Raw genomic sequence first — 13,277 nt, forward strand, 5'->3', positions numbered from 1 at the left:
TGACCTCTGTTCCAGGGAAGATTATGGAGCGGTTGGTTTTGAGAGTGCTCACAGGGCATCTGCAGAACAGCCAAAGGATCAGGCCCAGCCAGCATGGGTTCATGAAAGGCAGGTCCTGCTTGACCAACCTGATCTCCTTCTATGACCAGGTGACCCGCCTAGTGGATGAGGGAAAGGCTGTGGACGTTGTCTACCTGGACTTTAGTAAAGCCTTTGACAGCGTCTCCCACAGCATTCTCCTGGAGAAACTGGCGGCTCGAGGCTTAGACGGGTTTACTCTTCGCTGGGTGAGGAACTGGCTGGATGGCCGAGCCCAGAGAGTTGTGGTGAATGGCGTTAAATCCGGCTGGCGGCCGGTCACGAGTGGTGTTCCCCAGGGCTCGGTTCTGGGACCAGTCTTGTTCAATATCTTTATAGATGATCTGGATGAGGGAATTGAGTGCTCCCTCAGTAAGTTTGCAGATGACACCAAGCTGAGTGGGAGTGTTGATCTGCTGGAGGGTAGGAGGGCTCTGCAGAGGGATCTGGACAGGCTGGATCGATGGGCAGAGGCCAACTGTATGAGGTTTAATAAGGCCAAGTGCAGGGTCCTGCACTTTGGCCACAACAACCCCATGCAATGCTACAGGCTTGGGGAGGAGTGGCTGGAGAGCAGCCCGGCGGAAAGGGACCTGGGGGTGCTGGTTGACAGCCGGCTGAATATGAGCCGGCAGTGTGCCCAGGTGGCCAAGAAGGCCAACAGCATCCTGGCCTGTATCAGGAATAGTGTGGCCAGCAGGAGTAGGGAAGTGATTGTGCCCCTGTACTCGGCACTGGTGAGGCCGCACCTTGAATACTGTGTTCAGTTTTGGGCCCCTCACTACAAGAAGGATGTTGAGGTGCTGGAGCGTGTCCAGAGAAGGGCAACGAAGCTGGTGAGGGGTCTGGAGCACATGTCTTATGAGGAGCGGCTGAGGGAATTGGGGTTGTTTAGTCTGGAGAAGAGGAGGCTGAGGGGAGACCTTATCGCTCTCTACAACTACCTGAAAGGGGGTTGTGGCGATGAGGGTGTTGGTCTCTTCTCCCAAGTAACTAGTGATAGGACGAGAGGAAATGGCCTCAAGTTGCGCCAGGGGAGGTTTAGATTGGATATTAGGAAAAATTTCTTCACTGAGAGGGTGGTCAGGCATTGGAACAGGCTGCCCAGGGAGGTGGTGGTGTTGCCATCCCTGGAAGTGTTCAAAAAACGTTTGGATGTGGCACTTCAGGACATGGTTTAGGGGACATGGTGGTTCTGGATTAATGGTTGGACTTGATGATCTTAAAGGTCCTTTCCAACCTAGTGATTCTGTGATTCTGTGATTCTGTGAAATTCAACAAAAGACAGCAAGGCTTCTTTCAGCAAAGTCTGTGGTCTGTTTTGCTGGCCTGATCTTAAAAAAGGCAGTTTTTGGCAAGGGTATTTTATATGCCAGTTATCTTCATATACACACATCAGGTTATGCAACATATTGTTGCAAGCAGTAGTTTTCAATACCTATTTTGCAGATATTTTTTTCTTTTTAAAAAGCTTACTTTTTGCATTTTTTTAAATCTGTGAACATGATGACTATCCTAAAAAGTATGATAATCTCTCACAGTGTTTTTCCATTTCTTCAGTGGCTTGCCATGGGAGATAATTATTTGGCAAGTACATTTTGTCACTCTTGCCAGGAGTGTCAAATATAGAAGTCAAGAAAACTTTGTAGGTTACTGCTCCAGTATAGAGACACTTAATGAATGCCAGAAGTCAAATGAGCATAAAACTGCCTTCACAAACGCTTGAGCAAGACACAACATGAAAATGTTCCAGTCTTTCTTAAAATATTTCTGTGAAATTTCTCCCCAGTTATTCTTTTTTACATTTACAGCTTCTAGTAAAAAAGACATTTACATTTTCTGACTCCTCTGCACAAATTTTATGATCTCACCAGTAAAGAAAGCAACTAGCAATATCGTAATGTCAGTACCTGAATTGAAGAAATATTCTTTCATAAAAATAATGAACTAGATCTCAGGCCACTGTTGCTCTGGCATGCTCTGTGGCACTGTCACTGTAAGATCTTTTTTCCCTTCTCCTTTCCCCCTGAGATGTAGTGTACTCTACCCTCAATTGCAGTGGTACTTTTTATGTGGACTAGCTGTGAATTTTATCTGGAAAACTGATCTAACTTGGAAAAAAAAGTCAAAATAGATGATGATTAAAAAAACAAACAAGTCAGATTAGTTGCTTGATCTAATTTATATTGCATCTATGCGAATAATCTGCACCAGTCTATTTGCCAGGTGGTACAACTGGCATGCACATTTATCTAAAGTGGACATTGCTGCATATATGTTAGAGAATAAATCCCCAGCCTCAGAGTACTTCTACCACTATTGCAGTGTACAGCTGGGACAAAACTTGTTGTTAGACACTAATTTTATGTTAAATAAAGTACATTTCTGATAATATTTGTTTCCTTATCTGTCTATCAAAGAGAGGAGAGGGGGAATTACTAGATACTCATCAAAAGTTGGTATAAAAATTTAAAATTCCTTTCAGTGTAGCATAGAGTCACAAAGCTGCTCTGTGATTACTAAAAGGTTTGTACTATTCCACAGGTTTTACAAGAACTATTTTTACTGTTTGTCTTTTCAACCACCTTGTTAGCAAATTGCTTAGTCAGAAAACACAGTGTGTTTTTGTGTGCTGTGTACACTCAACAGGACGGCTTCAGTGGAAAGAAATTTCCAGATATTTACTATTTCTGAAAGAATTTGTGTTCAGTGACCACTTTCACCTCTGTATTCCATCCTGGGTTTTTTGAACGTGAGAAAAACCGTTCAGCATTCTTTCCACTCCAGACCTGTGATGCACTTACACATTTGTTTTTTGAGAGGAAAGGAGCTGAATGAGACTTAAGAGCAGTATTTTTGCTATGCTGCAGAGATACAGATTTGGAAGCAGCCTTATATAGATGATACGACCTCATTTGAATTAGAGCATCGAGAGTAAACTTCTTTCCCTCCTAAGGGTGCTTTAAATTATACTAAGACTTGGTCTCAGCCCACATCAGCAAGATGGTTATTTCCAGAATTTGTTTTCAGAGGAAGATGCTGTGTTGGATATCCAGTTTAAACATACCAACAGTACAGATGCAACAGGAATAAGAAAGCCTACAGAGATCAGGAAGGCCCCAGGAATTATATATCATCACCGGTCACATTTTGTGCATCAACATGCAGCCACTGAACAGCAGACCAAGTCATTCTTACAGTCATCTAAAACTGATTCTCTGAAGAATTGTAACACTTTTATCCCATTAACATATGCACGTTTCCCTTTGATTAAGACAAGCCCAGAATTTGTGCACCAGAGTCAAGAAGAAAAATAAGTCGATTGCTCACTAGTGCACGTTTGGTATAACAGCTTAGATGAAGAAAGTCACATCAGTGTAAAAACCAAGAATTAATGCTACAGAATTAAGGGCCATACCTTAAAAATACCTTTTTTTTTTTGCAATTAATGGAACAGTTCTTTGTTTTTGACTACCTAAATCAGGCACATTAGGTTTCTGCCCTCACTTGTGACAAATACTCCAGATGATGAATATCCCTGGGTTTCATCAGTTTAGTAGCATAGCTTTCAGCTATGAAGAGACATGCACAGCAGAAAGGGCAGTTGCCATTAAAGATGTCCTGATATTTCCTGCTGCTCCTTTGCCAAGGGTTACTGCCTCCAGGGGAGAGCCAGACAGGACGGTCTGTTCACACCTCAGCCACTTCAGTGCAACACCCAACCTTCTGGTTCAATCAACAGTGGAACTGGACTAGGCCCAAAGGCACTGGATTTGCACTCAAGCAACCAAACTACACATACATGTTCCACTCTTGACTTTACTGTGAAAGTAACTTCTGGTTGAGGGGGAACTCGTCACTGGGAGTGGGAACTTTTTAATTGCTGGGGCTAGATCCGGTAGCTTTCCTGCATGCTTAAACTACAAGGGATTCTGAAGAAGTCGAGAATGGACTTGCAACGGTTTGGCAACATTAGAGCTTAGCACAACTCTTGCACCACACTCTAGGCTCCTTAGGTGAAAAGAAGATAAATGCTGTGTAACCTGCCATGGAGGGATCCATCTACAGTTGGATTATCCAGCGAGGAGAAAGATCTACAAGACCTGCCTGTGTAACAAATGCCAACCAAACATCTCGCTTGCTTGCTGTGAGGAGCAACTGCAGTTTTTCTCCTTCACATATTTTTAGTATCTACTTCATAACTAGTAGAAATGAAGCAATAACAGGGAGGAAAAAAGTGGAAATTTAAAACTATCGCTGAAAACAATGGTCAAACATTAAATGGTGCACATTGATTTCCAACCTGCTTCAGGTCAGCCTTCTTTTTGATTATAAAATCAGTATGAAATAAATTCTTGTAATTCTGGTACATTTGCACCCATACAGGTACCAGTAAAGCAGTCCTTGAACTTAAGGTCACAGCTCCAAGTGGGGCTACAGCAGTTACCAGTGGAGAAGCAATCATAATGGGAACAGGGCAGGCAAGCAGAAATGGACTGCAGTTGCAACACCTTCCAGTGGCAGAGCTGGAGTCAGTCTATTTCATTCTAGTTGTCCACTTGTCCATTCTGATTTACGGATGTCAAGGGTATGTACCACGTAATTTAATTAAAAAAGAACATGACCATGCAGTTCTTAAATTGTTTAGGTTTGTTTTGGAATTATTTGTATCAGTGCTAAGCACAGCAGAATGGTTATGCTTGAACAGTAGTAACACTTCAGGCTCTACACTTGGGGATGTTTCCATTCCAGAAACAGCATTTTTATAAACACCTGCCATTTAGAAAATTAGCGTGTACCCTGTCTGCAGGATATATTACTAGCATTACTTCTTACAGGGAAAACTCAATTCCAGTATCATTGGTAATACTGTTTTATTTGGGTCAGCCTCTTTTTGGGGGACAAATGCAAATCAGGTATTTAATTCTCTTCCACACTGTAGCACTTCCATCAGCTTACTTAAGCAAACCATTTCACATCATAATCTGTAAAGTGTCTAAGAGAATTTAAATGTTTTTATTGAGCTTCCATCTAATTATAGGCATAGGCAGTACTACACGTATAAACTGTTATATTTCATTCTTCCTTACCCACTTAGGAAATCAGATGTTTTCTGCTGTTTACCTTGATGACGCATTGCACTAACTTTGTTCAAACTATAGAAGTTTGCATTTCTCTTATCTGATTTTTCTTCTGTCTATAATCCTAAAATAAAACTCATCAGTTTTCATATGAATTATGTTCTTGCGTATTTGTTATTATATTTACATATTTCTGTCACAAAACTCTAACCTGGTATAGCTGAAGGTACAAATACATGGATTGAATACCTATTTCACAGTGGTGAAAACTGTAAACTCGGAAGCAAACTAGCAATCTACTGTCAAGAAAGGTAGATGATTAGTTTGGGCTGGAACAGACCTTTGAAGGCCATCTAGTCCAACCTCCTGCAATGAGGAGGGACAGCTGCAACTTGATCATGTTGCTCAGAGCCCCGTCCAACCTGACCTGCAATGTTTCCAGGGATGGGGCATGTACCACCTCTCTGGGCAACCTGTGACAGTGCTTCACCACCCTATATTTATTTATAGAACAAGGGCTAAGTGAATATTATTTGTAATATTTTCTAATTTTTCATCAAGGACACAAAGATATATGCCTTCAATTTAAAGGCTAAAAAATGTATTTATGCCTACTTCATAAGCTCTAAATGACTGCATTAATCTTCCTTTCTTCTTCTCAGAAAGTCAGTTGCAGGTTTTATTCCCTAACTTTCCATACCTTTGGACTTTCCATGTTTTCATAACAGGCTTGATCTCTTATTTCTCTGATCTTAATGCTCTCAATTCAATAGTTGGCCTAAATCAATTTTTCCTGGAATTACCTGTATCCAGGGAACTGACTGATTGCTGATGGAAAGCCAGCAAAGTAGCAAGCATTGTGACAGTAGTATTGTCGCATACGTGACAGTTTTTCGGATGTCTGACATATGCAGAGCAATGCAAGGATCTTGGTATCTGCTTTGTATCGTCTTGCAAGAAAGATGCTGGCCAACGTTGTGACACAGAAAGTGTCCTGCCAGAGTGTTTCCCACATCCCAAAATTCTAGTTAAGCCTTAAATAGTTAATTTAGGTTGAAAGGAAAGAACCTGGATGTATACTGTACACTTGGATGCAATATACTGTATACAGTATGCAACCATATACTTCTATACTACTTCTTTAGATCCCTTTTTCACTCAGTGAGGAACCCCAGACAAATCTAGGTGCACCGTATATCTTGTCCTAAACCACTCAAATTTAATAAAATAAGACAGATGGATTATGCCTGTAAAGGGGCTAGTTCTCACCCTTGACAAGGTGACTAATACATATGTCTACTATAGGCCTGTAAAGTTAGTGATAGGAGCTCACTAGTGCCTTGATTTGGGCAACTGATTTCCCCACACAGCTAGCATAGATCTTTAAGGATGAATCAGGTAGGAACCTAGATCCTTCCAAATATATTATACAAGTTAGAGAAGAGATTAAGGTTGCAACAGGGCTGGAAAAGTCCAGGTCATCATGAATACAACACATTTAAATGACACTGAGCTCCATCCATGAATGAAAATATTTTCTTGAGGAAAGGATTCAGTCTCTGAGCCAGTGGATGGTGCTTCTAGACTCCTCAAACCACATTTTCATTGCATGTGATTTTCGGAGGACATCTGCTCTGAGGTAAGCATTATAGTTTGGCTGTCAATGTACAACAGTAAGGTACACTTTAGCTCTCTAGGTAATTTCAGTATTTTTCAAAGAGAGCTGAGATTTCTCCCAGAGTATATGGACAATCTGACAGAACAATTTCCATTAGTACTTGTCAATCTCTGTCTTGTACAGTTTGTCATCACAGTTTTTCCAGTCTTGGCCTTGCAATCAAGACTCAATTGATATTTTCTCTGTCTTGCTATTTCTTCCATATTTCTGAGAAGTTGAGAATCTCACATTCTTGCTCAGCTGCTATAGCTTCATGCCTCCATGTACCTCAAATAAAATGACAGCTGTGTATGTATCTCACTTCCATTCTTCTTGTGCATAACAAAATGGTAGCACAGAAATTTTCATAGCACATGCTGAAGGCTTCTGGGCACTTAAAAAAATTCTCTAAATTTAACATTGTTTTCTACATGTATCATGTATCATTTCACTTCCTGCAATATGCTGGTCAAACTTTCCATGAGTAAGCCCTTTTATAAAACATTTCCTTCCAACTTTGAGGTATCTTATTACTGCTGAAAAATATTACTATTATGAGAAAATTATTGACAGACCTTTTATAGGAGTGATATCCCAGTCCCTGACATTGTATTACAGGGAACACACTGTGCAGTGCCTTATGTATTTCCTTTTCATTCATACCATAATATTTTGGGATGAAACAGCTCATCATCAGCTCCGTTATATGTGTGATAATTGCCTCATGCTGCCATAACTATGTCCATGCTACAACTTTATCTAGAAGGCACTCTGGGGGGTTGCCAACATTTCAGAGGTGCAGTCTGAATCTCAGCAGCTGGTTTACAAATCATAATTCATTTACTAGCTTTAAGTTGTAGCGTTGCTTGTATTGCAGGTTTTAGCCTTAGAAAAGTAATGGATATTTCAAGTGCAATTTCATCCTGCTTTTATTTAGTTATTTTTCTATTATTGTGATCCACTTTTTAATCTACTTCTATTATTATAATCTATTTTGTCAATCCAGAAACAGGCAGGGTGAGGTTGCTAGCACATTCCAATGCAGTACACTTTTGTCTATGCACTAGACTGCCTCCGATATAACCTGAATCCCAGAAAATACTGTTACTACCTCTTGCAGACCACACTGCTAGTGTGTTGTCACTATTATTCAGAACTTGCCAGTATCCAACTTTGGTTCTGAGTCTTGAGAGTTTTTCTACTTTTCCCTAGTCAGGCATAGATAATAAGATCTTTGTTTAAGTTGCTAGTCTACTCTGTGAAAACACATGGCTTGTCTCGCTTTTCCAAGGCTATTATGATGCCATTCAGCCAAACGGATCAAGTACTCTTTGCAAAATATCCGGACACCACCCCTCTGCCACCCTCCCAAAAAAAAGAAAAAAAAATTAAATGCAGCCAAGTCTACTTATTTTATTCTATGAACATGTGAGATGAGCTGGCTGATTCAGATGTTATAATATAGCATAGTTATAAAGCTGCAGAACATCTATCAAGCATTTCTGTCAAACACCACCCCTGATGAGGAGCCAAAGGAGGACTTAGATTTGAGATTCTTCTGCCTCGTACACTCCAGTAAACACAAACAGCTGTCTACTGATTTTTGAAAACTGAATGACAGATACGTTGCTATAACTTTTCCACTGCATAAAGTAGCCAGTTCCTGAAAACAATCTCTAGACCACAGTATTTTGTTCATCTTCAGGAAACTACTCAAAGCTTAAACAGAAATTCACATTATATTGTTTACAAATATTAATTTTGTGTAGGATATACTAGACACTTAATGTATTAGTATTTCAGAAAGGGCTTGTAATGTTTCCATTTTCTAAGTTAAAGCTAATCATCTGTTCAAATGCTGAACATGATCACCTGTTTCTCCATACTAACTTGGAAAGGGAAAGCAATTTCTTTTCATGTCCAGCAAGTACACTTCTCCACTTGAAAAATGTATTTTTGTTGGGGAAGAACCTGTCAAGACATCTATAAAATACCTGAGTTTGAAAAATCATTGCTTGAAAGTGTTCTTATTTTCTTTTGGTGACAAGAAATGGTGAACGTGTTCTTTGAGATACTTGGGACTCTCCGTCATTTGATACAAACCCAAGAATTCCTGGAAGTATCCATGTACACAGCACAATTTGCAGAAGATGTAATGTGATCAGAGCAAGAGCTGTGAGCTATGAAACAAGAGAGAGGATAAGGGCATCAGCATGAAAATAGGAGCCTGTAAAGGTTCTGAGATGTGAAAAGAAGATAGATGATTTGGTGTAGGAGTTCAGAAGTGAAGCAAGAGCTCTGCAAAGTAAGGAGAAGAGAAATGGCATTAGCACTGCGTGTTCAAATATAGCTACTATGGTACTGACCAGAAGGGTCTGTATTGTATAAATCCATTGAAAGAACCCCTACAAAAGTCAAGCCAGTTTCCCTATGAGCTAAGCATAGTCTCTTACCTGTTTATGAACACCAGAAAAGTTCCAATGAAATTAACAGAAAATGTTTAAACTGTTGATAAGTGTAGTAATCTCTACTAAACTCCATGTTTGGCTGCAACAGGTGAGCACCCTATCCAAACAGGCAGCCTGTCCCACTTCTCTCTTCCCACTTGCATCCATCGCTAATCCTTATATTGATGACTTCTAAAGTCCACAGTGTAGCAACTCCAGTGACCAGGCAAAACGTTCACATAAGACAACAATGTAAAGATGTTAAAAACTGAATAAATACACAAACAGTTTGGTAAAGAGCAGTTACTGTTAATTTATTAAATAGTTGACCTGCTAGTCCAATATATTCTTTATAAAACGAACATTTGAAAATCTGGATAACTGACTCAATTCTGTAAGAGACAGAATACTTTAAAAGAAAAGGCAATCTTTTAAGAGAGTCTGGAAAGACTTCATTACAAAACCTGGAAACAATGTCAGTGACACTCAGTCTTCCCCTCTCTCCCTGACAATTTTCACTGCCTGCTTTTAGCTAAAATTATAAGCCAAGATTTGAAAACTGTAAATCACAAACTCTACATACCATGTAAACTGCATCTCATAGCTACCAGATGTTCCAGCTGGGAAATAAAATCCTTACTCTCATCCACAACTTACGACAAGAGGTACCTTACCAGATTTCTGGTAAGAAAAATAGACAGCTATTCCTGATTAGATCATGTCTCCATTCAGCACTCTCTTGTGGTCTAGAGCTGCAAAACACATAGCTGGTTGCTCACTCACAACTAGGTAAGTTCTGTGTCCTGCTGGTAGATTAAAGGCACTAAAGTTATTAAAAGTCCTTTCAGTTTATCTGAGAACTAGATGTGCGGGCAGCATGAGCCAGCCCGCCAGGTCCTAAGGCGTGCCTCCCCTCCCAGATATATACACACGCTGACTGGTCAGCCAGAGTCCAGCAGGTAAAGTCCGAATGGAAAGCATTATTATACTCAATATTATCAGCATCCATGTGAATGTCAATTCTGTAAAATTCACAATCTTAATCAAAGTGAAATGTTTATGTATTATCCGTATATGAATATTTTTATGTAGCTATATATATTGTATATATTACATATAATATATAATGCATACATACTCTCTCCATGTATATATTTATATACAAATAAACAGCTGGCCATTCTTTACAGCATCTGTCAGATTTTAAGAACATCCAAACAGTCTCAAAATACTAATAGTCATGCTTGGATTGCTCAGAATCTGACTGTGGCAAATCTACAGAATCTGTACGTAGTGCGTAAATTACATGGGCCTTATAAGAGTTGCTTGAATTGAAACAATGATCAGCTACCTGTCAGTGTCATGATGATGCATAAATACAAACTAATCAGAACTAACTTCATAGTTACAGTTAAGAACAACTTTTTATACAAAGTATGAACATTTATCTAGCAGTATCAATCTGATAATCTCAAATAATCTGGCCTCTAGATGTGAGGTTATCACTGTAGAATTGTTCTCCCCTTAATTACAAGAAGTAGTTGTGAAAACTTTTTCTAAAGTATTGATAAATGTTCTCAAGTAGGAAAACTACTTCTGTAGTTAGGAATAACTACTTTTGTGCTATTTCAGTATTCAATGTCAAGTGCCTGCTTTCCACAAAGAGCACACAAGACAGAAGAGCAACAGCAAAATAAATTGATTGCTAGGATTTCTCTCCTAGTTCACACAGAACAAGGTATTTTTGTTGCTGACCCAGAACTGATAATGAATGAGATATTGTTCAGATAGATATGCATGTAAGTCACAATTTAGCCAAACATGTAATTCAAGCATAGGTCCCAGTTAAGCCAAGAAAAAGTCTTTCCATCCTAACCATCTGCAGAGGCGATTGATACCCACCGCTATTGCCTGCACACAATACTAAGAGCCTATTCTGTGCAGTGTAGGTATGCACTTCTACCATTAAAAGGAGCTCCCAGGCTTTGCTCAAAATGCTGCTCCTGCCTGCCCCTGATAGAAAGGAGATCAACATTGTGGGTTAGCTGCTGACTGAGCTAGAAAGCACAACACTGCAATTCAACAGCTTGAACTTGTAGCCAAATCGTGACACAGGGGTCTGTTCCAGACATCTGCTCTGAGCAGTATGTGCCTGCAAAATCCACGCTGATCAGCGCATTGTGAAAGTACAGGACAGAACCCGCTGCGAGGATGTGCGCCTCTTAGTCTTACAATTAATATACTTTGAAATTTCATTTCCTTGCCAAATGTTTCTTCTCCATTACCTGCTATAAGCACAGTCTCATATACCAGCCCTGCATCCACAGCCACAGAAGCATACACACACATATACCACATCTGCGTATACCCTCTAACAAACCCAGGCCTCTATACGCGTGTATCATAGCCACCAACAACATCAAAGAAAACATGCCACAATGCATCACACCATTTACCATACAGATAATCCCTTGCCAATAAATACATATGTATACACATATACTCCATATCCACGTACCAACAAGCCCAACCTCAATAAAAACACGCCATCTATCGCACACAATAAGCCTGTGCCCTTATGCAGAAACAGCCCGTCTGTGTGTCATGCAATATGTAACATTGTGTACATGCACACAATGTAAAATAGTATTATCATTTAATAAAGGTAAAATATGTAATATGTCCCATATCTGCATGACTGTCATTAGTACTCCAATTTGTAATGAAACCTCAATTATATTTAGACTTATTTTTCTGTCTTACCCAGAGTAAGCCAAGATAATCAATTTGAAATTGTTTGAGGATTAGCAAATGCAATATGCTCCTATACGTACTCCTTGTACCCTCCCATCACCCCTGAAGTGCCCAGGCTGTTCCAGGGCCTGAGGCTTTGTGTGTGTGTGCGTGCGTGCGTGTGTGTGTATGCACGCTCACATGTGCAAGAAATGTGTGAACGTTAAGTGTCTAAGAGTGCATGTACGTGAATGTGTGTGACTGCGTGCACAGCATACCTGACTGCACGTGCTGCCTGCAGGTGTGTGAGCCTCCGCGTGAACGGGTAGTGTGTGGGTGCACGTGTGAACACGGCGTATATACAGATGTACGTGCGTAGCGCGTGTGAGCATATGCATGAGTCATAGCACGTGTATGGAAGACTATAGATGGGGTGCTGCGAATACCTACGTCGGTGCCTGTCTGTAGAGTGTGAGTTTACACACCGGCGTGCAGAGTGTGTGCGCGCGTGTGTGTAGTGCGTGTGCCAGTTCCTGTGTGTGTGTGTCAGTGCGTCAGTCTGTGCGCGTGAATCCCGCTGCTGTGCGTACACGCGATGCACCGTGATGTCTCCCTGTGTAAGCCCCCGCGCGCGCGCGGGTCCCTGTGGGGGTAGCTATGACACCCTAACCGTGCGGGTGTCCGTCATCCCTGCATGGGGACGTGTGAGTGGGAGTGTGACAGTCTCTGTGGCCGCCCGCGCGTGCGAATGCGCCGGGCAGCGGCGCGGTCGCCGCTCGGGACGGGACGAGGCTGCCTCGGTACCTGCCGAAGTGTCCCAGGGAGTCGAAGAGCCGCTCGGAGCTGGGAGCCATGGCGGGGCGGCAGCAAGCCGGGAGCCTCGGTGTCGCTGTCCCGGCGGTGCGGAGAAGAAGCACCGGCCCGTCCCCGCCACCCCACCCCGCCCGCCCCCTGCCGCCCGCCCGGCCCCCGGCGGGGTACGGCGCCCCGCCCGCCGGCCGGCGGCAAGGACGGCGCGCGCGGCCCCTCAGCAGGCGGGGCGCGGAGCGGGCGCGAGGTGCCTGTCTAACGGTCGCCGCCCTAACGGTCGCCGCCCCGCCGCCAATCGCCCCCCGCGCGGAGCCGGTCCCCGGCGCGACAGGCGGGACCTCCAGCCCCGGCGGCCCTGTTCGCCTTAGCGCAGCGGGAACGCCGCCGGCCGAGCAGGGGGAGCGGGGCGGGCTTGCCTCGGCGGCACCGGGCAGGCGGAGCGCGGGGGAGAGGGCGTCATGATGCCTGTAT

General features: G+C 42.3%; 1 protein-coding gene across 1 annotated transcript in view; it reads right to left on the bottom strand.

Moving 5' to 3' along the window:
- SLC22A16 (solute carrier family 22 member 16) overlaps positions 1-12,850 on the bottom strand; it is a gene marked incomplete at both ends in the record, with an annotated part of 32,674 nt that extends 19,824 nt beyond the window's left edge. Inside the window, one exon of the mRNA XM_081997421.1 lies at positions 12,801-12,850. Within this exon, the coding sequence (XP_081853547.1) occupies positions 12,801-12,850 (50 nt within the window). The remainder of the gene's footprint in view (positions 1-12,800) is intronic.
- Positions 12,851-13,277: the final 427 nt, after the last annotated feature.

This window comes from Phaethon aethereus, assembly GCF_964289735.1.
Source record: "Phaethon aethereus genome assembly, chromosome: 3".
Lineage (NCBI taxonomy): Eukaryota > Metazoa > Chordata > Aves > Phaethontiformes > Phaethontidae > Phaethon > Phaethon aethereus.